This window comes from Canis lupus, chromosome 2 (genome assembly GCF_048164855.1).
Source record: "Canis lupus baileyi chromosome 2, mCanLup2.hap1, whole genome shotgun sequence".
In the NCBI taxonomy this organism is placed as follows: domain Eukaryota; kingdom Metazoa; phylum Chordata; class Mammalia; order Carnivora; family Canidae; genus Canis; species Canis lupus.
The window spans coordinates 33622866-33648648 of record NC_132839.1 but is presented as its reverse complement, the minus strand read 5'-3'; the positions used below and the strand labels follow the sequence as shown (position 1 = coordinate 33648648).

Below are 25783 nucleotides of genomic sequence, written 5' to 3'. Positions count from 1 at the left end.
AGTGGGAGGACATGTTTAAAACACTATAAGGGAAAAAATCTTATCAACTAAGAATTCTATATCTAGCAAAATTATCCTTCAAAAGGTGAAGGCAAAACTAAAATATTCCCAGATAAACACATACTGAGAGAATTCATTACTAGGAAACATGCTTTAGAATAACCATTTAATGTATTTCAAACTAAAATAAAATGATATCAAATAGAAACATGATTCCATGAGAAGAGAAAAAGAGCCCTGGAAATGGGAAATATGTATTTTAAAAGATAGGATAAGTACTTTATTTCTTTTCTTTCTTTATATTTTTAAAAGATTACCTAAAGCAGGGCTAAGGAAACTATAGCCGACAGGCCACATCATCTCACCCATTTTTGCATAGCCTGTGAACTAAGAATAGTTTGTATATTATCAAATGGCTGGGGAAAAAATTCAAAATAAGATTTTGTGACATGAAAGTCTGCAATTCCTGGCATAATGCAGTATTATACCATATACATGCACACGTAACACATACAGTTACAAGTATGTTGCACAAATTTGTAACATATAATGAATATATATGCCAATAACAGCAAGAAGGAAGAAGAGGAAATAGAACTGTGCTGGAGCAAAGTTACTATGCTTTATCAGAATTAAGGTATTACCATGAAGTAAATTATGATAAATTTAAATGTATATTTTAATCCCTAAAGCAAATACTTAAAGTGGCTGAAAATCAATAGGAATTAAAATGGTAACACTAAAAAGACTAGTCTTAATAAATTTAAAAGATATGAAATCATTCAACATATGACTGAATGAATAAAATCATAATTGTATAATTACAATGGAATAAATCAGAAATCACAAAGAGAAAGACATTTGGGAAATCCCCAAATACTTAACACTTACAAATAATCCATGGTTCAAACAAGAGATCTCAAAAAGAAAACTACAAAGTATTTTAGGCTGATCAATAAATGTAAACACAGCACTATCATAATTTAGGGGTATAGCCAAAGCAGAGGTTAGAAGGAAATCTGTCACTTCAAACTCTATTAGAAAGGAAGTCTCAATAACCTATGCTTCCACCTTAAAAAAATAAACACAAAACAAAACAAAAAGCAAAAACATATTGTACTAGGTAGAGTGCAAAAGTAGAAGAAAATTATAAAGATTAGAGTAGAAATCAGTGAAAAACAGAAAAACTGAAGGAAAAACCAAATCAATGAAACCAGAAGTTAGTTCTTTAAAAAGATCAACAAAATAAGCTTTTAAGATGGCTGATGGTGGGGTAGGGGACAGAAACATAGAAGACACAAATGATCAAAAACCAGGAAGAAAAAAAAAAAGGGACATCAATACTATGCTATAATAGGTTCTATATTTGGTCTTTGTCCTCATTCCTGGCCCAGAGCTCCTAAAACCCTAGAAATTTCTTGTAAGAAGTAACTTTTGTCATTTAGAGCCCGCATGAGGTTATGCTAATGAGCTAACTTAAGATGGGGTCCCTAGATCACCTCAGGATGGGGCTGGTCACCAGAAAGACCAAGTGACTGGAAAGCTGGACATTTCAATCCCACCAAGATATCTCTGGGAAAGGGAGGGAATGTGGAGGCGGTATTATAGGTTAAGGTTCATAAAAACTCCTAAATGGCAAGATTTGATGAGTTTCCACATGCTGGGAGAGTGGTGCACCCCAGTTCCACAGAAGCTCCTGTACTCATACCTTTTCCTGATCTCATCCTCTGTAGCTCTTCATCTGGCTATACACCTGCACTCTTTATAATATACTTTATAATAAACTGTAAACCTAAGTGTGAAGCTGAATAAAAGACACTTCATTTCAAATGAAGTTGAGAGGCCAATTCTTCATCAATTGTAGACTGCCACAGGAAGAGAGGTATCCTGCATTCCCAATAGGAAAAAGATTGTACATGACCACCCCAGCAGGAAGCAAGGTTTTTTACTCTTCCAGTAATAGCCCAGCCAATAAGACTATCACAACTCAGCCAAAGAAAAGCCATTACACTTGAATATGTAGTTTACTCCAATGGAATTGTTGTTTATAAGAGCCCCTTGAAGCTCTCCCCTTTCCTCTATAAAAGAGAATAATTCTCCTTTGTTCTGTGAATTTATCTATAGCTTTTGCTATGATTTGCTTGTGCCAAACTGCAATTCCTATGTTATTCTCAAATAATCCACTTGCTGTTTTGCTTTTAAAGTTAACATAAGAAACTGTTTCTTTAAATTCTGTGAGTTGCTCTAGCAAATTAATCAAACCCAAGAAGGTAGCCAGGGAAACCTCTGATTTGTAGCAATTCAGTCAGAAGCACAGGTGATGATCTAGATTTGTGATTGACATCTGAAGCTGTGGGACTGAGCCCTTAACCTGTGTGATCGGACACTATCTCCAGGTAGATGGTGTCAGGATTTAAATTTTAGGACAGCCATCTGGTGTCACAGAATTGCTTGATGTGTGGGGAAAACTCACACATCTGGTGTCAGAAGTGAAGGAGTGTTGAGTATTGAAAGTAAAGGAGGTACATGGGAGTGTGTTGTTTCATTAGAACCAACTAACCCTATAGAAATATAAAGAGTTGTGAGGCATACTATAAATAACTATACATTATATAACTTAGATGAAATGAACAAACTCCAAAAAGACAGTTACCAAAATTGATTAAAATAGAAATAGAACATCTGACAAGATTTATCTTCCCAAAAAGAAAAGCCTAGGCCCAGATGGCATCACTAGTGAATTCTACCAGCTATTTAAGGAAGAATAATACCAATCCAACACAAACTCAGAGAACAGAGGGGGAGGAAAACACTTTGCAACCCAATTTATTAAGGCCAGTATTGTCCTGATACTAAAACCAGACAGAGCTATCACAGGAAAGGAAAGCTACATAAATAAATAAATAAATTATAAAATACAAAGTTAAAGCTACAAAGTAATACTATTGATGAAAATAGATGCAGAAATCCTTACCAAAATATTAGCAAACCAAATCCTGCAACATATAATTGTGAACAACTGTGATTTGTTCAGGAAATGCAAAGTGAGTTTAATACTAAAAGCATGGTATTTGCAATATGCTATATTGAGTAAACAACAAAATGCACAAAACGCATTTGACAAAATCTAACATCCACTCATAAAATCTACCCCCGAAACTAGGAACAGAAAGAAAGTTCCTCAAGCTGATAACAGCATCTATGAAAAAAATCTGCAGTTCACGTCAATGTAAACACTAAGTATTTGTCCTTTCTGATGGCTGAGTAATATTCCATTGTGTGTGTGTGTATATCTTTATCCATTCACATCGATGTGGATGGAACTAGAGAGTATTGTGCTGAGCGAAATAAGGCAATCAGAGAAAGACAATTATCATATGGTTTCACTCATATGTGGAATATAAGAAACAATGCAGGGAATCATAGGGTAAAGGAGGGAAAACTGAAGGGAAAGTCATCAGAAAGGGAGAAAAACCATGAGAGACTCTTAACGATAAGAAGCAAACTGAGGGTTGCTGGACGGGAGGTTGGGTGGAGGGATGGGATAATTGGGTGACAGGCATTAAGGAAAGCACATGATGTGATGAGCACTGGGTGTTATAAGCAACTGATAAATTATTGAACACTACATCTGAAACTAAGTATGTACTTTATGTACATTTGTAGAAATTGTACATAGTGAATTTAAATTTTAAAAATCTATAGTTAATGGACATAATGCTGACAGACTGAACATGTTCACCTTATTGAAACAAGGAAAGGATTTCCACTCTCACCCTTTGTATGTAACTGATTTTAGCCAGTCTCTGCTCTAGTGTAAGGAACAGAAGATGTCTGTTAAATGTCACAGGGTGCTAACTGTTATGAAGAAGGAAGAGTATGAAATGAGATTGGGGAAAGGCCGTTTCTACATATGGTGGTTACACCAGAAAGGATTATCTGAACAAGGGAGATATGATCAGAAATCTATAAGTAATTGCCTAGGAGAAGACTATTTCAGGCGGATGGCAAATACAAAGTGAGACAAAAAGCCAGAACCTAGAATATACTACAGGGCTGGCAACGATGATGATGTAAAGGGGCCAGGAAAGAAAGACAAAGGAGGGAGGAAGGAATACATTAAAGAGGATACCAGGGCTCATGTAAAGTCATACAGATCACAGTCAGAAGTTTACTTCCTATTTAAGTTACAGGGGTATATTGGTGGGTTTTAAGCAGAGGACCAGTATATTCTGATTGAGATGGTTTTCAAGGTGATTTTAAGAGAGTATCTCCGAATGTCCTGTAAGGAGATGATTCTGGAGCACACAGGAGATTAGGAGTGGAGGTAGATACATGGTCAGCCAGCTAGTATGTGGTATTCGTATAATAAACTGGGTGAGACCAGCTGGTTGGGCCCAGAAAGGCCAGCAGTTGGAGAGAAATGACTGAGTTAGTAATATATTTTAAAAGCAGAAAAAATAGGCACTTCTGGGGAAGATGACAGAGTAGGAGGACCCTAAATTCACTCCACAGATAAAACTAGATAACACTCATATCAGAGCAAATAACCCACAAAAGGACCCAAAGAATGGCTGAACAAACATCACAACTAAAATCAATCAAAGGATTCACAAAATAAAAAGTGTAAAATTTGACGCCTGAAACATTGGGGGAGAGAAGAATAAACAATGGGTTCAAACTTACACAATCATCAACTTAATACAGACAGCTATATGCAGAAAATGTTATATACTAACCACAAATCAAAAACCGGTAATAGATATGCAAAGAATAAAAAGAAAAGGAATCCAACTATATCACAAAAGAAAACCAGCAACCCATGAGAGAAAGAAAACTACCAGAGAAAAAGTTACAAAAACAATCACAAAACAAGTAACAAAATGGCAATAAATATGTATCTATCAATAATGTAAGTGGACTACTAATGCCCCAATCAAAAGACATACGGGGACAGAGTGGATAAAAAAATAAGACCCATCTATATGTTGCTTACAAGAGACTCATTTCAGACTTAAAGATACCAGCAGACTGAAGTGAGGGGATGGTGAAACTTTATATGCAAATGGATGTCAGAAGAAAGCTGGAGCACCAATACTTATATCAGACAAAACAGATTTTAAAACAAAGTCTATAACAAGAGACAAAGAAGAACTCTATATAATAATAAAGGGAATAATCCATCAAGAAGATATAACAATTATGCACCCAAATTGGGAAAACCCAAATACATAAAGAGGTAATAACAAACATAAAAGGGACTAATTGGTAGTAATAATAATAATAATTGTAGGGACTTTAACAACCCACTTAGATTATTATGGACAAATAATCTAAACAGAAAAACAACAAGGAAACAGTGGCTTTGAATGACACACTGAACCAGATGGATTTAACAGATACATTCAAGACATTCCATTCTAAAGCAGCAGAAGACACATTCTTTTCAGCAGCACACAGAACATTCACCAGAAGAGATCACATGAAAAAAAAAAAAAAAGGAGAGATCACATGTTAGCCCACAGAATAAGTCTCAACAAATTCAAGATCAAAGTCATACCATTCATAATCTTTTCTGACCACAATGCTATGAAACTAGAAGTCAACCATAGAAAAAATCTGGGAAGAACACAAATATATGGAGGTTAAATAACATGCTACAAAAATGAATGGGTTAACCAAGAAATCAGAAAGTACCTGGAAACAAATGAAAGTGAAAACGCAATGGTTCAAAACTTTTCGGATGCAGCAAAAATGGTTCTAAGAGGAAAGTTTCTAGCAATGGAGGCCTACCTCAAGAAGAAAGAAAAGAAACAACCTAATTTTATACTTAAAGGAGCTAGAAATAGAACAAACAAACCCTAAAACCAGCATAAGGAAGGAAATATTAAAGATTAGAGCAGAAATAAATGATACAGAAACTAAAAAAAAAAAAAAAAAGAACAGATCAACAAAACCAGGAGGTGGTTTTTAGAAAAGATCAACATTACTGATAAACCTCTAGCCAAACTTACCAAAGAGAAAGAGAGAAAGAGAGAGAGAGAGAGAGAGAGAGAAAGGACCCCAATAAATAAAATCACAAGTGAAAGAGGAGAAATAACAACCACACCACAGAAATACAAACTGTAAGAAAATATTATGAAAGACAATATGCCAAAAACTTAGACAACCAAGAAAAAATGGATAAATTCCTACAAACATATAAACTATCAAACCTGAAGCAGGAAGAATGGAAAATTTGAATAGGCTGATAACCAGAAAGGAGACTGTATCAGTAATCAAAAAACTCCCAACAGGAGAGCACCTGGGTGGCTCAGGTGGTTATCTGCCTTCAGCTCAGGTCGTGATCCCAGGGCCCTGGCATCAAGCCCCACATCCGGCATCCTGGTCAGCAGGGAGCCTGCTTCTCCTGCTTTCTGCCACTCCCCCTGCTTATGTCTATGCTCTCTCTCGCTCTCTCTCAAATAAATTAAATCTTTAAAAAAAAAACAAAATAACAACTCTCAACTGTGGAGGCCGAGAAAACTAGGGCCATTCAAGTTTAACATTGGCACAAGTATAGCCATTGTAGCTTCGGTAGCCATCTCAGGCCATTGTGACCAGGCCACTGTGACCAGGTACTGAACTCTACCTTACCTCGGCTACAGGCAAAATCACACAGCATGCCCTTATCAGAATAAGGAAGCAAGAGCTTGTGAGACCTCTTTACTGGAGATTCTCACCCCCACCCTTACTGAATAACCCCACCTTACCCCTAGACCAGCCCATAAAAACCCAGCTGTAACCCACCTCAGGGTCCAAGTCCCTGCTCCGCTGTGTTGGGTATACTTGGACCCAAGCTCAAGCTTGTTAATAAACCCTCATGTACTTGCATCGGTGTCAGCTCCTTGGTGGTTTTCTCGGATTCGCAATCTTGGGCACAACACCAACAAATGAAAATCCAAGACCAGTTAGCCTCACAGGCAAATTCTATCAAACATTTAGGAACAGTTAATACCTATTCTTCTGAAACTATTCCAAATAATAAAAGAGGAAGGAAAACTTCCAAGCTATGAGGCCAGGATTACCCTGATAGCAAAACTAGATAGAGACACCACGCAAAAGAAGAAAACTATAGGGCAGTATCTCTGATAAACAGATGCAAAAATCCTCAAAAAAATACTAGCAAACTGAATCCAACAATACATTAAAAAAAAAAATCATTCACCACAATCAAGTGGTATTTTGGGATCCAAGGGTGGTTGAACATTCACAAATCGATCAATATGATACAGCACATCAGTAAGAGAAGATTTTTTTTTTAAATGATCATTTCAACAGACACAGAAAAAGCATCTGACAAAATACATCCATCCATGATAAAAACCCTCAACAAAGTGGGTTTAGAGGGAACATACCTCAACATAATAAACACCATATATGAAAAACCCATAGTGAACATCATACACAATGGGGAAAAACCAAAAGCTGTACCCCTGAGGTCAGCAATAGGACAAGGATAGGATGTCCATTCTCAAAAAAAGTGGGGTTTTAAACAGACAGACAGGGGTGTGGGGGAGGGGAAGTGAAGGGAAGAGCAGAGGGGGAGAGAGAAGGGTAAGAATCTCAAGCAGAACTCAATGTGGAGCTAGATCCCATGACCCTGAGATCATAACCTGAGCCGAAACCAAGAGTTGGATGCTTACCCTACTGAGCCAACCAGGTGCCCCCACTCTTACCACTTGTATTCAACATAGTACTGAAAGTCCTAGCCATAGCAATCATACAACAAAAAGAAATAAAAGGTATTCATATCGGTGAGGAAGAAGTAAAACTTTCTGATTTGCAAATGACATAATACTCTATTTAGAAAATCCTAAAGAGGGACACCTGAGTGGCTCAGTTGGGGCACCCGGGTGGCTCAGTGGTTGAGCTTCTGCTTTGGCTCAGGTCATGATTCCAGGGTCCTGGGATCGAGTCCCTAACTGGGCTCCCTGTGAGGAGTCTGCTTCTCCCTCTGCCTATGTCTCTCTTTGTGTCTCTCAGGAATAAATAAATAAAATCTTTAAAAAAAAAAAAAAAAGAAAGAAAAAAAGGAAAGAAAATTCTAAAGACTCCACCAAAAAACTACTAGAATGGAAAATTGAATTCAGTAAAATTACAGAATACAAAATTAATATGCAGAAATCTGTTGCATTTTTTACACTGATAATGAAGCAGCAGAAAGAGAAATCAAAGAATCAGTCCCATTTAAAACTGCACCAAAAATAATAAGATATCTAGGAATAAACCTAAGCAAAAAGATGAAAGACCTGTACTCTGAAAACTATAAAACACTGATGAAAGAAACTCAAGACACAAAGAAATGGAAAGGCATTCCATGCTCATGGATTGGCAGAATAAATGCTGTTAAAATCTATCTACCCAGAGCAATCTAGAGGTTTAATATAATCCCTATCCAAATACCAATAGCATTTTTTGAAGAACTAGAACAATCCTAAAATTTATATGGTAACACAAAAACCTCAAATAGCCAAAGCAATGTAGAAGAACAACAAAGCTAGAGGCATCACAATTCTGGACTTCAAGTTATATTACCAAGCTGTAGTGATCAAAATAATATGGAACTGGCACAAAAACAGACACACAAATCAGTGGAAGAGAACACAAAACCCAGAAATGGACCCACAACTCTATGGTTAACTAATCTTCGACAAAGCAAGAAAGAACATCCAATGGAAAAATGACAATCTCTTCAATAAATGGCGTTGGCAAAACTGGACAGCTACATGCAAAAGAACAAAACTGGACCATTTTCTTACACCATGCACAAAAATAAATTCAAAATGGATAAAAGACCTAAAACCATAAAAATCCTAAAAGAGAGCACAGGCAGTAATGTCTCTAACATCAGAAAAGCAACATTTTTCTAGATTCCTCCTGAGGCAAAGAAAAGCAAAAATAAACTATTGGGACTTCCATCAAAATAAAAAGCTCTGCACAGCAAAGGAAACAATCAACAAAACTAAAAGGCAATCGATAGAGTGGGAGAAGATATTTACAAATGACATACCTGATAAAAGGTTAGTACCCAAAATATAAAGAACTTATAAAACTCAACATTCATAATCCAATAAAAAAAATGGGCAGAAGACATGAACAGACATTTCTCCAAAGAAGAGGTACAGACCGCTAACAGACACATGAAAAGAAACTCAACTCAACATCACTCATTATCAAGGAAACACAAATCAAAACTATAATGAAGTATCACTCACACCTGTGAAAATGGCTAAACTCAAAAATATAAGAGCAAGTATTGGTGAGGATGTGGACAAAAAGGAACTCTCTTGCATTGTTGGTGGGAATGCAAGCTGGTACAGCCACTCTGGAAAACAGTATAGAGGGTCCTCAAAGAGTTAACAGAACTACTCTACGATCCAATAAATGCACTACTGGGTATTTATCCCCAAAATATAAAAACACTAAGTAAAAGGGATACATGCACTCTGATGTTTATAGCAGCATTATTTAAAATAGCCAGGGGATCCCTGGGTGGCGCAGCGGTTTGGCGCCTGCCTTTGGCCCAGGGCGCGATCCTGGAGACCCGGGATCGAATCCCACGTCGGGCTCCCGGTGCATGGAGCCTGCTTCTCCCTCTGCCTATGTCTCTGCCTCTCTCTCTCTCTCTCTGTGACTATCATAAATGAATAAGAAATTTAAAAAAATAATAATAAAATAAAATAAAATAAAATAAAATAAAATAAAATAAAATAGCCAGGATATGGAAGTAGCCCAAGTGTCCACAGATAGATGAATGGATAAATATGTAGTATATGTGTGTGTTTGTGCACGCATGCGCACACACACACACACACACACACACACAGGAATATTACTCAGCCATAAAAAAGAATGAAATCTTGTCATTTACAATGACATACATGGAGCTACAGAGTACAATGCTAAGTGAAACAAGTCAGGAAAGACAAATACCATATGATTGTACTTATATGTGTTAATAAATAAATGAGCAAAGGGAAAAAAGAGAGGGAAAGAGAAAAATCAAGAAACAGACTCTTAACTACAGAAAACAAACTGATGGTTACCAGAGAGAGGGTGGGTCAGAGGGTCGGTAAAATAGGTGATGGAAATGAAGGAGTGCACTTGTGATGAGCAATGAGAGATGAATGGAATTGTTGAATCACTATATTGTACACCTGAAACTAATATAACACTATATGTTAACTATATTGGAATTAAGTTTTTTTTTTTAAGTAGAAATGATTAAGATTTGCTGGTGGAGTGGGTATGAAGTAAGAGAGAAACACCAGATTCTCATGGTAGGAATATGCTCAGTAGAAATACCTTTTGCTTTTTAAATTTCTATCATGAAAAAGTAATAGCTTAAAGTTAAGAAAACTTTTCTAAAAGTCATGAAAAAAATTTTTACATAAAAATGAGCAAGATAAAGGTATCAAGGTCAAATCCAATACAAAGTTACCTTTAAAAAGAGAAAATAAGGGATCCCTGGGTGGCGCAGCGGTTTGGCGCCTGCCTTTGGCCCAGGGCGCGATCCTGGAGACCCAGGATCGAATCCCACGTCAGGCTCCCGGTGCATGGAGCCTGCTTCTTCCTCTGCCTGTGTCTCTGCCTCTCTCTCTCTCTCTCTGACTATCATAAATAAATAAATTTAAAAAAAAAAAAAAAGAGAAAATAAGAAACAGAATAACATCCCTTCAATGAATGCAGGCCAGAAAGATGTGCCCTCCAAAAAAAAAAAAAAAAAATCAATAATCTACCACAATAATCTACCACTTCTAAAAAAGTTTTTAACAATTCACAAAATTATCAAAATATGAAAGAAACAATGTAAGCTAGAATTAGGACAACCAAAATATTAAATAGTAAGATTCGGTAAAAAATTACCAAAAAAAATTACAAAATATAGACTAAACTAGAAAGAACATAAGAGCAAATGAACACAACAGATGGTGCTTTAACACAAACAGGAGGAAATGAAGAAAAAGAAAGGTATTTGAGAGAAGTGGTAAACACTGATTCTAAAAGATATCCAAAACACAATGATGACCACATGTCCATGAGAGAACTAAAGGATACAAACTATAAAAACTGTAATACACAGAAAAAAACCTAAAACTACATTTTAAAGGAACACATCCCTTATCTTTGAATATTGCCTACAGTAACTAACATGAAAACATATTCTAGTAAAATTACTGAAAGAAAGTACAGCATATACAGGGAGGAAATAGATTATTACCATCACACTATCAGAAGGGAGGAATATGTGATCCAAAGACTTACTACCAAGAAAAGCTAACTTTCAAGTTTGGGCACAAACTGTCATGGACAAATGATCCCAGGGCTCCTATCCTCTGAACCCTGCTGAATAACTGACTAGAAAGTGAGCTTCAGTCAATCCTAATGAAATAAGAGAGAAAGGGCTAGAAGAAGCATTAAACAGAGTAAAACTAAGACTAAATGAAGATTCAACATAAGGATTGTATATAATAGCTATTATGCTTTGGTAAACATAAGTATAATCATGTTAATAAAGTTGGAAGGAAGAAGTCAGCATAGGCCAAAAAAATTTTCAAACTATTTTCAGGAACTCTATTCATGTTTATACAAGAATTGAATCCTGAGTCCGTTGTTTTGAGATAAAGTAAATGAATAACTATTAGTCATTCTAATTCTGTTATCCCCTAAAGAGGATTTTCAGTATAGAAGAAAACAGATGTAACAGCAGAGGTTAAAGTAGAAATCTTGCAGTTCTGATTGAACTAATATATCAGTATAGACTCAAAAGAAAAAAGCCAGTCAGTGGACTGCCCAACCATTCATCATATCTCTGTCACTGAAAAGATCTAGGAACAGAATAGAATAACAGCCCAGTAATCTGAAATGCCATAACCACTAAAAGTCACCAAAGGAAGATTCCAGGTGGAGGGCAGGAACTATATGACAAGCCTAAAGCATCATGTCACATCATACTGCACAGAGGTTACCAATGGACCACCAAAGTCATTTCCAGAGACAAACTGAAGAGGTTCCTGATGTCTAGAGATGAGATCATTTGAGTTTCAATAGGATCATAATCACAATTATCAAAGCCCATCATTCACAATGAGTTTAAAATCCATGAGTTCACAATGATATAAAAGGAAAAAACTAACTGGTCACCTTCAGAGAATGATAGGGAAACAATTCATCCTCTTAAAAATAAAAATAGAAGGAAAAAAAACGTAAGCTTTTAATCCCTTCTTGCTTATGCAAATAGCACCGCTGGGTAACCAACTAAAGCATCTGGGAGTACCTGGTGCCTCTATATAAAGTATTATAAAGTATGTAAGTAAGAAAGAAATGAAGCCATTAGAAGAGCAGTGTTTTCAACCCCAGTGGAGTAATGGCCTCAGGCTCCAAGCATCAGCATCAGTAGCTGCTAACATCACATATGGAAAGACAAGAGGCACCAGGTACTTCTAGATGCTAGGTCATAATCACCAATGGTCTTGCCAATGGGACTGAACTACCTGGAATTCTGAATCAGGGCAAATTTGCAGAAAGACGAGGCTGAAGAACAGGCTGAAGTACAGCAAGAGTATGCAAATCCAGGTTGCAGGGAAGCCCAAAATGTCAAAGGCCCAGGTTCCTCAACAGATTGATTATTGAGAAAAAGGGAAAAAAAAAAAAATAAAGGAAGAAACTAAGGTTACCATAAGAAACTTAAAAAAAAAAAAAAGAAATTATTGATTAAAAAGGGATTTAAGAAGTGGAAGCACACTTGGGTAATATAAACTGTCCAGGAATACAAGTCAGTCTTATCTCCAAATCAGGACAGCAATCAGTTTAGTTTAGTGGAGACCACAAGAAGGGCTTCTAGAAACTGCACAGGACTTCTTCTAGACCTGAGTTTTGGTGACTAAAGTATCCACCTAATAATTGTTAACCTAAACATTCACTTTGCAGGGTTTTCTATATTCATGTTTTTTATTTGGAGGGAAAAAAAGTGTTTTTTAGAAAAGTTGGGGAAATAATTCTAAATCAATTCCGTAGCTTCTTTTCAATAAAATGGTGATGGTTACTTCCACTGATGTAATTACAGAAATGAAGCCATTCTAAAGGCAAAGATTCCCCCAATGCCAGCACTGAATACCTGGTATCTTCACTGTGCCACTGGAAGAAGTGTCGTCCGTGTAGGGATGGCTACTCTCTACCACCACAGGCTGAGAGGACAAGCGGCCACTCTGTGAGTCTGTGGCTACGTCCTCCAGTTCAGTAACACAAAGCTCCAGCAACATATCTGCCACCTGGTGAAGGAAGCAGGGACACATATCAAGTCAGGATACTACTCCTGCTCACCCTGCTCCAGATCTTTCCACAGGCACAGGGTAGCAAAGTGGAGGAGTTGGGAATTTGTGAAATCTAGTTTAAATCAGGGCTTGGTTCACTTGCCTATAAACATCAAAATAGGACACAGCTCATAGAGGTGCCTAAATATGTAAGTACATAGGTGGGCGGTGCCTGACATATACAAGGCACTCAACACGTGCCAACTGATGAAACTGTGTGATAACAGTTTCCTTCTACACAAAGACAAGATTACTTCCAAGAAAAGAAAAATCTTCCTCAGGAACAAAATATCAAGGACCAGAAAGGTGATAAAATGACCAAGATCCAAGAAGACATCTGGGGAACAATAGGAATAGAGAAGAATGATCAAGCCATCCAGGACAAACAGCAGCAGAATATCTGGAACGAGGAGCTATAAATACAAACATAAACAGGGATTTCTCTTGATTCAGGACATTAAAGGTCAACCCCCATACCATATTCCTTCAACAATCCATGATGTCTTTATTTCATTTAAAAATTTTAGTGATTCATATACAAGTGGTCAAAACTGGTGATTATAAACTCCTTGATTTCTATTTTTAAATTAAGAATAGGTTAATATAGCAATAACAACATATAAATTTTCTAAATTCAGAAAAAGAACTATTCTGTCTTCCATACTTTTCAGGAATTATTTTTTTCTCTATTTCTCTTCATATGTAGGTAACAGATTAGCTTATTAAACAGTTTTTTATTAATGACAAACTAGTATCACTGCCATCCAGGTATTAGGACTATAAATTCATACATCTCTCTTTTAAGAATTCCAAATATTAGGCCAGGATAGGACATAGGATTAGCATCTTGCCAATAGTCAGGACAGTTTGAAGACAATCCTATTTTTGCCTCTGTCTCCCCTTGAACCTGGTGTGGGTGTGTGTCACTGAGACAGAGATGTTAGTATTACCGAACACCTACTGAATAGCCCATCAGGGGTCTTTTGGGCTGCACAATCTTCCCCTGCAAAACCCATCAGAGAGACCAACAAGCTTCTCAGGAGAGGATGACACAGGGGTTATAGATGTGGATCTGCCCTCAGAGCACTCAGCATCCAATACCATTTCTCCTACCCATCAGCAACCTAGGTGCTTATGAGCCAGAAACAGCCTCTCAAGAGTCTCAGTTTCCTTATCTGTAAACAGAGAACATCAACATCTACCCTCTGTACTAAGAACATACCAGAAATGGACCTGGCAGATATGTGTGCAACAAATGCTGGGCACTGTTACTTTAAATACATGTACTCGTTCATATCCTTTCCTCTCACAAATGCAATAAACTTGTAAAGAAAAAAAAATTAGGGATCCCTGGGTGGCGCAGTGGTTTGGCGCCTGCCTTTGGCCCAGGGCGCGATCCTGGAGACCCGGGATCGAATCCCACATCGGGCTCCCGGTGCATGGAGCCTGCTTCTCCCTCTGCCTGTGTCTCTGCCTCTCTCTCTCTCTCTCTGTGTGTGGCTATCATAAATAAATAAAAATTAAAAAAAAAAACAAAAAAAAACAAAAAAGAAAAAAAAATTAAACTTTTGCTTGTGGCAACAAGCCCCAAATGATTTACTAACTACCAAACCATTTACTGTTTTCAAGACCACTCAACCATACTTAAGTACCCTCTCATTTGGGTGGTAGTGATATGGGACCCAGAGAAACACAGATTACACATCTGTACAGAGCACATGACATCAGACTCCCTGATGTGGCCAGGTCTAAAAAGGCAGAGCAAGGCTACTGACACAGAAGTCCTTAATTTAGGACTGATCAATGCAATTTCTAAGATATACTGATACAATATTGACTTTATATCCCAAACCAGCCACATGTGGCTATACAAATTTAAATTAATTAAAGTTAAATAAAATGAAAACTTCAGTTCCTCAGGTACATTTTAAGTGGCCAACAGCTACACATGACTGGAAGCTATCACAATGAATGGCTCAGCTATAGAACATTGCCATCACAGCAGAAAATCCTATTAGATCTAGTGTTACCAAATATAAAAACCTACTTAAAGCTATCATAGTTAAACCACTGTAGTATTAGCCCATAAAGAGTTAGGTTAATAGAAAAGAGTCCATAAATGGACCCAAATATATACAGGAATTTAAAATGATTAAAAGTTTCAAATTATTGAGAAAAGGATAGATTATCCCATAATCTGGTGTCAGACAACATGCTTTCCATCTAGGAAAAAAATAAGTTGGATCCTTACCTTAGGGATCCCTTATATCAGGATAAATCCCAGATGGGGCACTTGGATGGCTCAGTCATTTAAGCTTCTGACTCTTGGTTTCAGCTCAGGTCATGATCTCAGGATCATGAGGTGGAGCCCTATCTTAGGCTCTATGCTCAGAGGGGAGTCTGCTTGAGATTCTCTCCCTCTGACTCTCCCCGACTCGTTCACACTCTCTACCCCCAAAATAAATAAATCTTTTTTAATATTAAAAAAGATAGGGCAGCCTCGGTGGTGCAGCGGTTTAGCGCCGCCTGCAGCCCGGGGTGTGATCCTGGAGACCCGGGATCGAGTCCCACATCGGGCTCCCTGTGGGGAGCCTGCTTCTCCCTCTGCCTGTGTCTCTGCCTCTCTCTTCGCTCTCTCTGAATGAATAAATAAATAAATCTTTAAAAAAATAAAAAAATAAAAAAAATAAAAAAATAAAAAAATAAAAAAGATAAATCCCAGATGGCTGAAAAATATAAATATAATAAATGAAATCAGAAGAACAACTAGAAGAAACTTGGGAAAATTTCCTTACATAATGTCATGTAGGTAAGCATTTTTTTCAGCATAATACAAAATCCAGAAGCCATCAATTAAAAAAATAAAAAATAGGGATCCCTGGGTAGCACAGCAGTTTGGCGCCTGCCTTTGGCCCAGGGCGCGATCCTGGAGACCCGGGATCGAATCCCACGTCGGGCTCCCGGTGCATGGAGCCTGCTTCTCCCTCTGCCTATGTCTCTGCCTCTCTCTCTCTATCTGTGACTATCATAAATAAATTTAAAAAATAAAAATAAAAATAAAAAAATAAAAAAATAAAAAATAAATTTAAAAAAAAACCTGGTAGATCTGACTTCATAAAAATTAGAAATTTCTAAATGGCAAAAAGTACCAAAATGATACCCACAGGCACACTGGGAGGACAAGCGCAGCATATTGACAGAAAGGACTTGCTTACAAGGAGTCCTTCCAAATTGCTATCTTCAGAATAAAATCAAGTACAAGATAAGGTGTGATGTCAACAGTAGCACATTCCTTGGAGAGGAGGCCCACAGCATGCATTGTGTGGCTTACCTGTGGGTAGGCGGTACCCATGCCAGACAGCACAGCTGAAAGCACTTCCCTGCCTCTGTCACCTGCCCGGCTGCACACAGATAGCTTGAGCAAGTCCACCATGACTCGGGTGTCATCTGCAACCAACAGACTGGTGAACTCATCCAGCGACTGAGGTTCTGGGCCTGACGCTTTATTTTGGCTTTCAACATCCTAAAAAGTCCAACAATTAAAATGAGGAATGATACATTAAGAAACAGTAACCAGTTTAACCATAAACTCAAAGAATACGTAAATACAAGCAAGAGGAAGCACAAGCCCCACTTAGGAAACTCAAGGGGAATGGGACATATCTAAAGTATAAGTTTCATTGACTTAGGCAGCCCCAGAAACCACACCTCTCCAGGCTAGGAACAGATTCTCCCTTTATTATTTTTTTAATATTTTATTTATTTATGTGTGTGTGTGTGTGTGTGTATGTGTGAGAGAGAGAGAGAGAGAGAGAGGCAGAGACACACACACACACAGAGAGAGAGAGATAGAGAGAGAGAGAGAGAGAGAGAGAGAGAGAGGCAGAGACACAGGCAGAGGGAGAAGCAGGCTCCATGCAGGGAGCCCGACGTGGGACTCGATCCTGAGTCTCCAGGATCATGCCCTGGGCTGAAGGCAGCGCTAAACCGCTGAGCCACCAGGGCTGCCCTAATTTCTCCCTTTAAAGAAACAGACCCTGCTCCTACCTCTGCATGGAGACCCAGGGAATTGTTAAATCAAGTTGGTCAGAAACGATAACATTACAGAATCTCACTCACTGAAAAGCAGCAAAAGCATTCAATGGAATATATTAACCACATACAATATATGTGATTAATACTAACTTAATACTAATATGAAAATTACTTTGCCATAATTCATGAATCAAATAAAAACTGAAATGACAGGAATATAGGGGTATAATAATCTGGATGATGCCTATAAGGAACCAGGGCTATTTGGAGAAATGGATGCTTCCAGAGCAGGGGCAGGGTAAGGAAAAGTAAGTCTGGAACACGCTGTTGTGCCAAAAAGGGCTTGCAATGATGCCATGTCTGAGACAATTTGGGTGTCAAATGATAATAGAAATGGATGTCATTTTTTGAGTGAAATGGTATCCCAAGAATCTATACCTACATAGATAGACAAAAAAGAGAAGGGAAGTTCTCACAAAAGAACAGAGAAAATTACATTAAAAAAGGAATGATGAAATCTGAGAAATCACCATGTGACAACTACCACAGTAATAATGGATTCAGATAAAATCATCAATAGATACTAAAAACTGGTAAGTAAAATATGATAAGGAACAAGGCACTAATGCCTATTTACAGTCTCAAATATCTCCCCTTGAATACTTACTTACACACTCTATTAAGTTCCAGTGTAGAAACCTGGCAGACACTCTTAACCAAACAATAAGAATTACTATCACCAGTAATGCCGCAAATCAACAATGCACACACCCGATGGGATACACGGAAAAGAACTCTACAACCTTCCTGTGATATCCATCAAAAGGAAGAATTAAAGAATGTTCCATACTGAACACTAAAGAGACAACACATGAACGATCCTGAGACGGGTTCTAGACCTATAAAGGATACTATTGGACAATGAGCAAAATCTGATTAGATCTGTGGATTAGAAAGTAATACTGGATCAATGTTAATACCTTGACACTAAGGAAATACACACTGAAGCCTTGAGAATAAGTGGGGATTGTTGTAGCTCCCCACCAATGGTTCAGAAATGCTAACAACTGGAGAACCCAGGGGAATGGGATATGGAAACACAATGTGTTGTATTTCTATGTACTACTTCTCCAACTTTGGTGTGCATTTAAGATTATTTCAGAGGGAGGGGGCAAGATGGCAGAAGAGGAGGGTCCCCAAGTCACCTGTCCCCACCAACTTACCTAGATGACTTTCAAATCATCCTGAAAACCTACGAATTCGGCCTGAGATTTAAAGAGAGACTAGCTGGAATGCTACAATGAGAAGAGTCCGTGCTTCTATCAAGGTAGGAAGATGGAAAAAAAAAAATAAAGACATAAAAAGCATCCAAGGGGGAGGGGACCCACGAGTAGCCGGGGTGAGGCAAATGCCCCCAGGAGAGGAAAGCCCCGTCCTGGAGAAGCAGGAGCTTCACCAATCTTCCCGGAGGAAAGACGCTCCCAGGGAGTTGGAGCAGGATCCCAGGAGGGCAGGGATGCAGTCAGGCTCTGAGGGGCACTAAGAGAGGACCTGCGCCCTGGGGGAGAGCCCGCCATACACCGTAGCCCAGCTCCCTAAAGGGCTGCAGCGTGCGCCGGCTAGGCCCAGGAGCGCGATTCCAGCAGCACAGGCCCCAGAACCCAGGGTGCCAGGAGACACAGCCCAGGACTCGGCGCTACCCCCGGGACAGGCAGAAGCCGGAGGGCACAGGACAGCAAGGACGCTCATGCTATTGGGCAGCCCTGAACTGTGCAGATCAGCTGCCCCCGCCTCCAGAGCATCCAGGCCCCTGCGGACTGGGAGCTGTGGTAGTTCCTGCAGGAGCTGACTCCTAAGCTGGAGAGCTGGCCACCACTACTGTTGCTGTTCTTCTTGGGGCCTCACAGGATAAACAACCCCCACTGAGCCTCATAGTGGCCTCACAGGATAAACAACTCCCACTAAGCCATGCACCAGACAGGGAGCTGAGCAGCTCCCCCAGGTGCTCACACCTGAGAATCAGCACTGCAGCCTATCCCCACCCCCCAGAAGACCAGCTAGAAGGACAGGGGAAAAGCAAGTTCTTGACTAAGCAGCACTGGAAAGTTCCAGGGGAAGACAAGGGATTTACAGTATATAGAATCAGACGATACTCACCCTTGTTTTTTGTTTTCTGTTTGCTTCCCAACCCCCTTTTTTATCATTTCTTTTTTTTTTTTTTATCTCTTTTCTCTTTTTCTCCTTTTTCCAGTACAACTTGTATTTCGCCACTCTGCACTGAGCAAAATGACTAGTAGGAAAAACTCACCAGAAAAGAAAGAATCAGAACAGCCCTCTCTCCCACAGAGTTACAAAATTTGGATTAAAATTCAAAGTCAGAAAGCCAATTCAGAAGCACTATTATAAAGCTACTGGTGGCTCTAGAAAAAAGCATACAGGATTCAAGAGACTTCATGACTGCAGAATTTAGATCTAATCAGGCAGAAATTAAAAATCAATTAAATGAGATGCAATCCAAACTAGAGGTCCTAACGAAGAGGTTTAATGAGGGTGAAGAACGAGTGAGTGACATAGAAGACAAGCTGATGGCAAGGAGGGAAACTAAGGAAAAAAGACAAAAACAATTAAAAGATCATGAGGATAGGTTAAGGGAAATAAATGACAGCCTCAGAAGGAAAAATCTACGTTTAACTGGGGTTCCCGAGGGTGAAGAAAGGGACAGAGGCCCAAAATATGTATTTGAACAAATCATAGCTGAGAACTTCACTAATTTGGGGAGGGAAGGAGGCATTCAGATCCAGGAAATAGAGCGATCCCACCCCTAAAATCAATAAAAACTGCTCAACACCTCGACATTTAATAGTAAAACTTGCAAATTTCAAAGATAAAGAGAAGATTCTTAAAACAGCAACAGACAAGAAATCTCTAACTTCTATGAGGAGAAATATTAGATTAACAGCAGACTTCTCCACAGAGACGTAGCAGGCCAGAAAGGGCTGGCAGGATATATTCAGGTCCTGAATGAGAAGAACCTGCAGCCAAGAATACTTTATCCAGCAAGGCTCTCATTCAGAAGAGAAGGAGAGATAAAGAGCTTCCAAGATAGGCAGAAACCGAAAGAATATGTGACCACGAAGCCAATTCTGCAAGAAATACTAAGAGGGATTCTGTAATAGAGGAAGTCCAAGGGAAGAATACACAAAAACAGGGACTGAATAGGTATCATGAGGACACTAAATTCATATCGCTCAATAGTAACTCTGAACGTGAATGGGCTTAATGACCCCATCAAAAGGCATAGGGCTTCAGACTGGATAAAAAAGCAAGACCCATCTATTTGCTGTCTACAAGAGACTCATTATAGACATAAGGATACCTACAGCCTGAAAATAAAATGTTGGAGAACCATGTACTATTCCAATGGTCCTCAAAAGAAAGCAGGGGTAGCCATTCTTATATCAGATAAACTAAAGTTTATCCCGAAGACTGTAGTAAGAGATGAAGGGGGACACTATATCATATTTAAAGGATCTATCCAACAAGAGGACCTAACAATCATCAATATGTATGCCCCGAATGTGGCAGCTGCCAAGTATATCAATCAATTAATAGCCAAGTTAAGACATACGTAGATAATAATACACTTATACTTGGTGACTAGAATGTAGCGCTTCCACAATCGACAGGTTTTCTAAGGACAAAAAGAAACAAGAACTTTAAATGATACACTGGACCAGATGGATTTCACAGATATTTACAGAACTTTACATCCAAATGCAAGTGAATACACATTCTTCTCAAGTGCACATGGAGCTTTCTCCAGAATACACCACATGCTGGGTCACAAATCAGGTCTTTTTTTTTTTTTTTAAGCTTTATTTATTTATCTATTTTTATTTATTTATCTATCTATCTATCTATCTATCTATCTATCTATCTATCTATTTATTTATTTATTTTTGATAGACATAGAGAGAGAGAGAGAGGCAGAGACACAGGAGGAGGGAGAGCAGCCTCAATGCCGGGAGCCCGACGCGGGACTCAATCCCGGGACTCCAGGATCATGCCCTGGGTCAAAGGCAGGCGCTAAACCACTGAGCCACCCACGGATCCCCCACAAATCAGGTCTTAACAGATACCGAAAGATTGGGATCGTCACCTGCATATTTTCAGACCATATTGCTTTGAAATTAGAACTAAATCACAAGAAGTTGTTTGGAAGGATTTCAAACAAGTGGAGGTTAAGGACCATCCTGCTGAAAGATGAAAGGGTCAACCAGGAAATTAGGGAAGAATTAAAAAGATTCATGGAAACTACTGAGAATGAAGATACAACCGTTCAAAATCTTTGGGATACAGCAAAAGCAGTCCTGAGGGGGGAATAGATTGCAATACAAGCATCCATCCAAAAACTGGAAAGAACTCAAATACAAAAGCTAACCTTGCACCTAAAGGAGCTGGAGAAAAAACAGCAAATGGATCCGACACCCAGCAGAAAAGAGAATTAATAAAGATTCGAGCAGAACTCAATGAAATAAGAGTTCAGAAGAACTGTGGAACAGATTAACAAAACCAGGAGCTGATTCTTTGAAAGAATTAATAAGATAGATAAACCATTAGCCAGCCTTATTAAAAAGAAGAGAGAGAAGACTCAAATTAATAAAATCATGAATGAAAAGGAGAGATCACCACCAACACCAAGGAAATACAAACGATTTTAAAAACATATTATGAGCAGCTATACGCCAATAAATTAGGCAATCTAGAAGAAATGGATGCATTTCTGGAAAATCACAAACTACCAAAACCGGAACAGGAAGAAATAGAAAATCTGAACAGCCCAATAACCAGGGAGGAAATTGAAGCAGTCATCGAAACCTCCCAAGACACAAAAGTCCAGGGCCAGATGGCTTCCCAGGGGAATTCTAGCAAACGTTTAATGAAGAAAACATACCTATTCTACTAAAGCCGTTTAGAAAGATAGAAAGAGACGGAATACCTCCAAACTCATTCTATGAGGCCGGCATCAACTTAATTCCAAAACCAGACAAAGAACCCACCAAAAAGGAGAATTACAGACCAATATCCCTGATAAACATGGATGCAAAAATTCTCAACAAGATACTAGCCAATAGGATCCAAGAGTACATTAAGAAGATTATTCACCATGACCAAGTAGGATTTATCCCCGGGATGCACGGCTGATTCAACACTGGTAAAGCAATCAATGTGATTCATCCTATCAGCAAGAGAAAAAACAAGAACCATATGATCCTCTCCATAGATACAGAGAAAGCATTTGACAAAATACAGCATCCATTCCTGATCAAAACTCTTCAGAGTGTAGGGATAGAGGGAACTTTCCTTGACATCTTAAAAGCCATCTACGAAACGCCCACAGCAAATATCATTCTCAATGGGGAAGCACTGGGAGCCTTTCTCCTAAGATCAGGAACAAGACAGGGATGTCCACTCTCACCACTGCTATTCAACATAGTACTAGAAGTCCTAGCCTCAGCAATCAGGCAACAAAAAGAAATAAAAGGCATTCAAAATGGCAAAGAAGAAGTCAAATTCTCCCTCTTCACAGATGACATGATACTGTACATAGAAAACCCAAAAGACTCCACCCCAAGATTGCTAGAACTCATACAGCAATTCAGCAGTGTGGCAGGATACAAAATCAATGCCCAGAAATCCATGGCATTTCTATCCACTAACAATGAGACTGAAGAAAGAGAAATTAAAGAGTTAATCCCATTTACATTTGCACCCGAAATCATAAGATACTTAGGAATAAACGTAATCAAAGAGGTAAAGGATCTATACCCTAAAAACTACAGAACACTTCTGAAAGAAATTGAGGAAGACACAAAGACATGGAAAAATATTCCATGCTCATGGATTGGAAAAATTAATACTGTGAAAATGTCAATGTTACCCAGGGCAATTTACACATTTAATGCAACCCCTGTCAAAATACCATGGACTTTCTTCAGAGAGTTGGAACAAATCTTAAGAAATGTGTGGAATCAGAAAAGAGTCCGAATAGCCAGGGGAATATTAAAAATGAAAACCATAGCTGGGGGCATCACAATGTCAGATTTCAGGTCGCACTACAAAGCTGTGGTCAGCAAGACAGTGTGGTACTGGCACAAAAACAGACACATAGATCAATGGAGAATCCAGAAGTAGACCCTCAATTTTATGGTCAACTAATATTAGACAAAGCAGGAAAGACTATCCCCCGGAAAAAAGATCGTCTCTTCCATAAATGGTGCTGGGAAAATTGAACATCCACATGCAGAAGAATGAAACTGGACCGTTCTCTTATACCAGACAAAAAGAGAGACTCAAAATGGATGAAAGATCTAAATGTGAGACAAAATTCCATCAAAATCCTAGAGGAGAACACAGGCAACACCCTTTTTGAACCTGGCCACAGTAACTTCTTGTAAGATACATCCATGAAGGCAAGAGAAAGAAAAGCAAAAATGAACTATTGGGACTCTATCAAGATAAGAAGCTTTTGCACAGCAAAGGATACAGTCAACAAAACTAAAAGACAACCTACAGAATGGGAGAAGATATTTGCAAACGACACATCAGATAAAGGGCTAGTATCCAAGATCTATAAACAACTTATTAAACTCAACAGCAAAGAAACAAACAATCCAATCATGAAATGGGCAAAAGACATGAACAGAAATCTCACAGAGGAAGACTTACACATGGCCAACAAGCACATGAGAAAATGCTCCGCATCCCTTGCCATCAGGGAAATACAAATCAAAACCACCATGAGATACCACCTCACACCAGTGAGAATGGGGAAAATTAACAAGGCAGGAAACAAACAAATGTTGGAGAGGATGTGGAGAAACGGGAACCCTCTTGCACTGTTGGTGGGAATGTGAACTGGTGCAGCCACTCTGAAAAGCTGTGTGGAAGTTCCTCAAAGAGTTAAAAATAGATCTGCCCTACGACCCAGCAATTGCACTGCTGGGGATTTACCCCAAACATACAGATGCAGTGAAATGCCGGGACACCTGCACCCGATGTTTCTAGCAGCAATGTCCACAATAGCCAAACTGTGGAAGGAGCCTCGGTGTCCCTCGAAAGATGAATGGATAAGGAAGATATGGTCTACGTATACAATCGAATATTACTCAGCCATTAGAAACAACAAATATTAAAAAAAAAAAAGAAAGAAAGAAAAGAAAAGAAAGAAAGAAACAATAAACCCACCATTTGCTTCGATGTGGATGGAACTGAAGGGTATTATGCTGAGGGAAATAAGTCAATTGGAGAAGGACAAATATTATATGGTCTCATTCATTTGGGGAATATAAAAAATAGTAAAAGGAAATAAAGGGGAAAGGAGAAAAAAGTGAGTGGGAAATATCAGAAAGGGAGACAGAACATGAGCGTCTCCTAACTCTGGGAAACAAACAAGGGATGGTAGGAAGGGAGGTGGGCGGGGGGGTGGGGGTGACTGGGTTTTGGGCACTCAGGGAGCACTTGATGGGATGAGCACTGGGTGTTATGATATATGTTGGCAAATTGAACTCCAATAAAAGAAAAACAAATCAAATCAAATCAAATCAAATCAAATCAAATAATAAGTCAATCGGAGAAGGACAAACATTATATGGTCTCATTCATTTGGGGAATATAAAAAACAGTGAAAGGGAATAAAGGGGAAAGGAGAGAAAATGAGTGGGAAATATGAGAGAGGTGACAGAACATGAGAGACTCCTAACTCTGGGAAATGAACGAGGGGTGGTGGAAAGGGAGGTGGGCGGTGGGTGGGGGTGACTGGGTGACGGGCACTGAGGGAGGCACTTGATGGGATGAGCACCGGGTGTTATGGTATATGTTGGCAAATTGAACTCCAATAAAAATAAATAAGTAAGTAAATAAATAAATAATTTCAGAATAAAACGCTAAAGAAGAAATCTGCTTGACCTCTTTGGTTTTTGTCATAGTTTCTGCAATGATGCTGGCAGCTCCCGGGTCATCCGTCACTGGGATAAATGGTCGAGAAGAAGTTGAGGAAGCAGATGGGGTCACTGCAGAGGGCGTCACAGCATCCTCAGAAGAGATCATCTAGTTTAAAAGTATACAGGAAGAGTAAAAACTCAGCAGTGTGGCACACTTCCACACAACTTTAAAAAGCCTTATCTGAAACCCCTTAGGCCAACTGGAATGTCCCATATTTTATAAAGGTTAACAAGATGCTTGTATCACCAGCTCCAGTGGGGTACAGGGTAGCCCTGAAAAGTCAAACACATTCATATTCACATGAAAATGTATTAATATTCACAAAAGATCACATGGAGGAGATTAAAATGAGTTCACATCTCTTCAAATTGAGTTTTTCCCCAAAATAA

The 25783-nt window shown here is 38.8% G+C and overlaps 1 protein-coding gene across 10 annotated transcripts in view; it reads right to left on the bottom strand.

Annotated features, from left to right (window-relative positions):
• Positions 1 to 25783, bottom strand: part of HERC2 (HECT and RLD domain containing E3 ubiquitin protein ligase 2) — a 243305-nt gene that overhangs the window by 38960 nt on the left and 178562 nt on the right. For all 10 annotated transcript variants that reach the window (XM_072795339.1, XM_072795287.1, XM_072795295.1 and 7 more), the window contains 3 exons: positions 25359 to 25499; positions 16687 to 16878; positions 13160 to 13313 (listed from right to left, as the gene is read on the bottom strand). In XM_072795339.1, coding sequence (XP_072651440.1) covers positions 13160 to 13313; positions 16687 to 16878; positions 25359 to 25499 — 487 coding nt within the window. The remainder of the gene's footprint in view (positions 1 to 13159; positions 13314 to 16686; positions 16879 to 25358; positions 25500 to 25783) is intronic.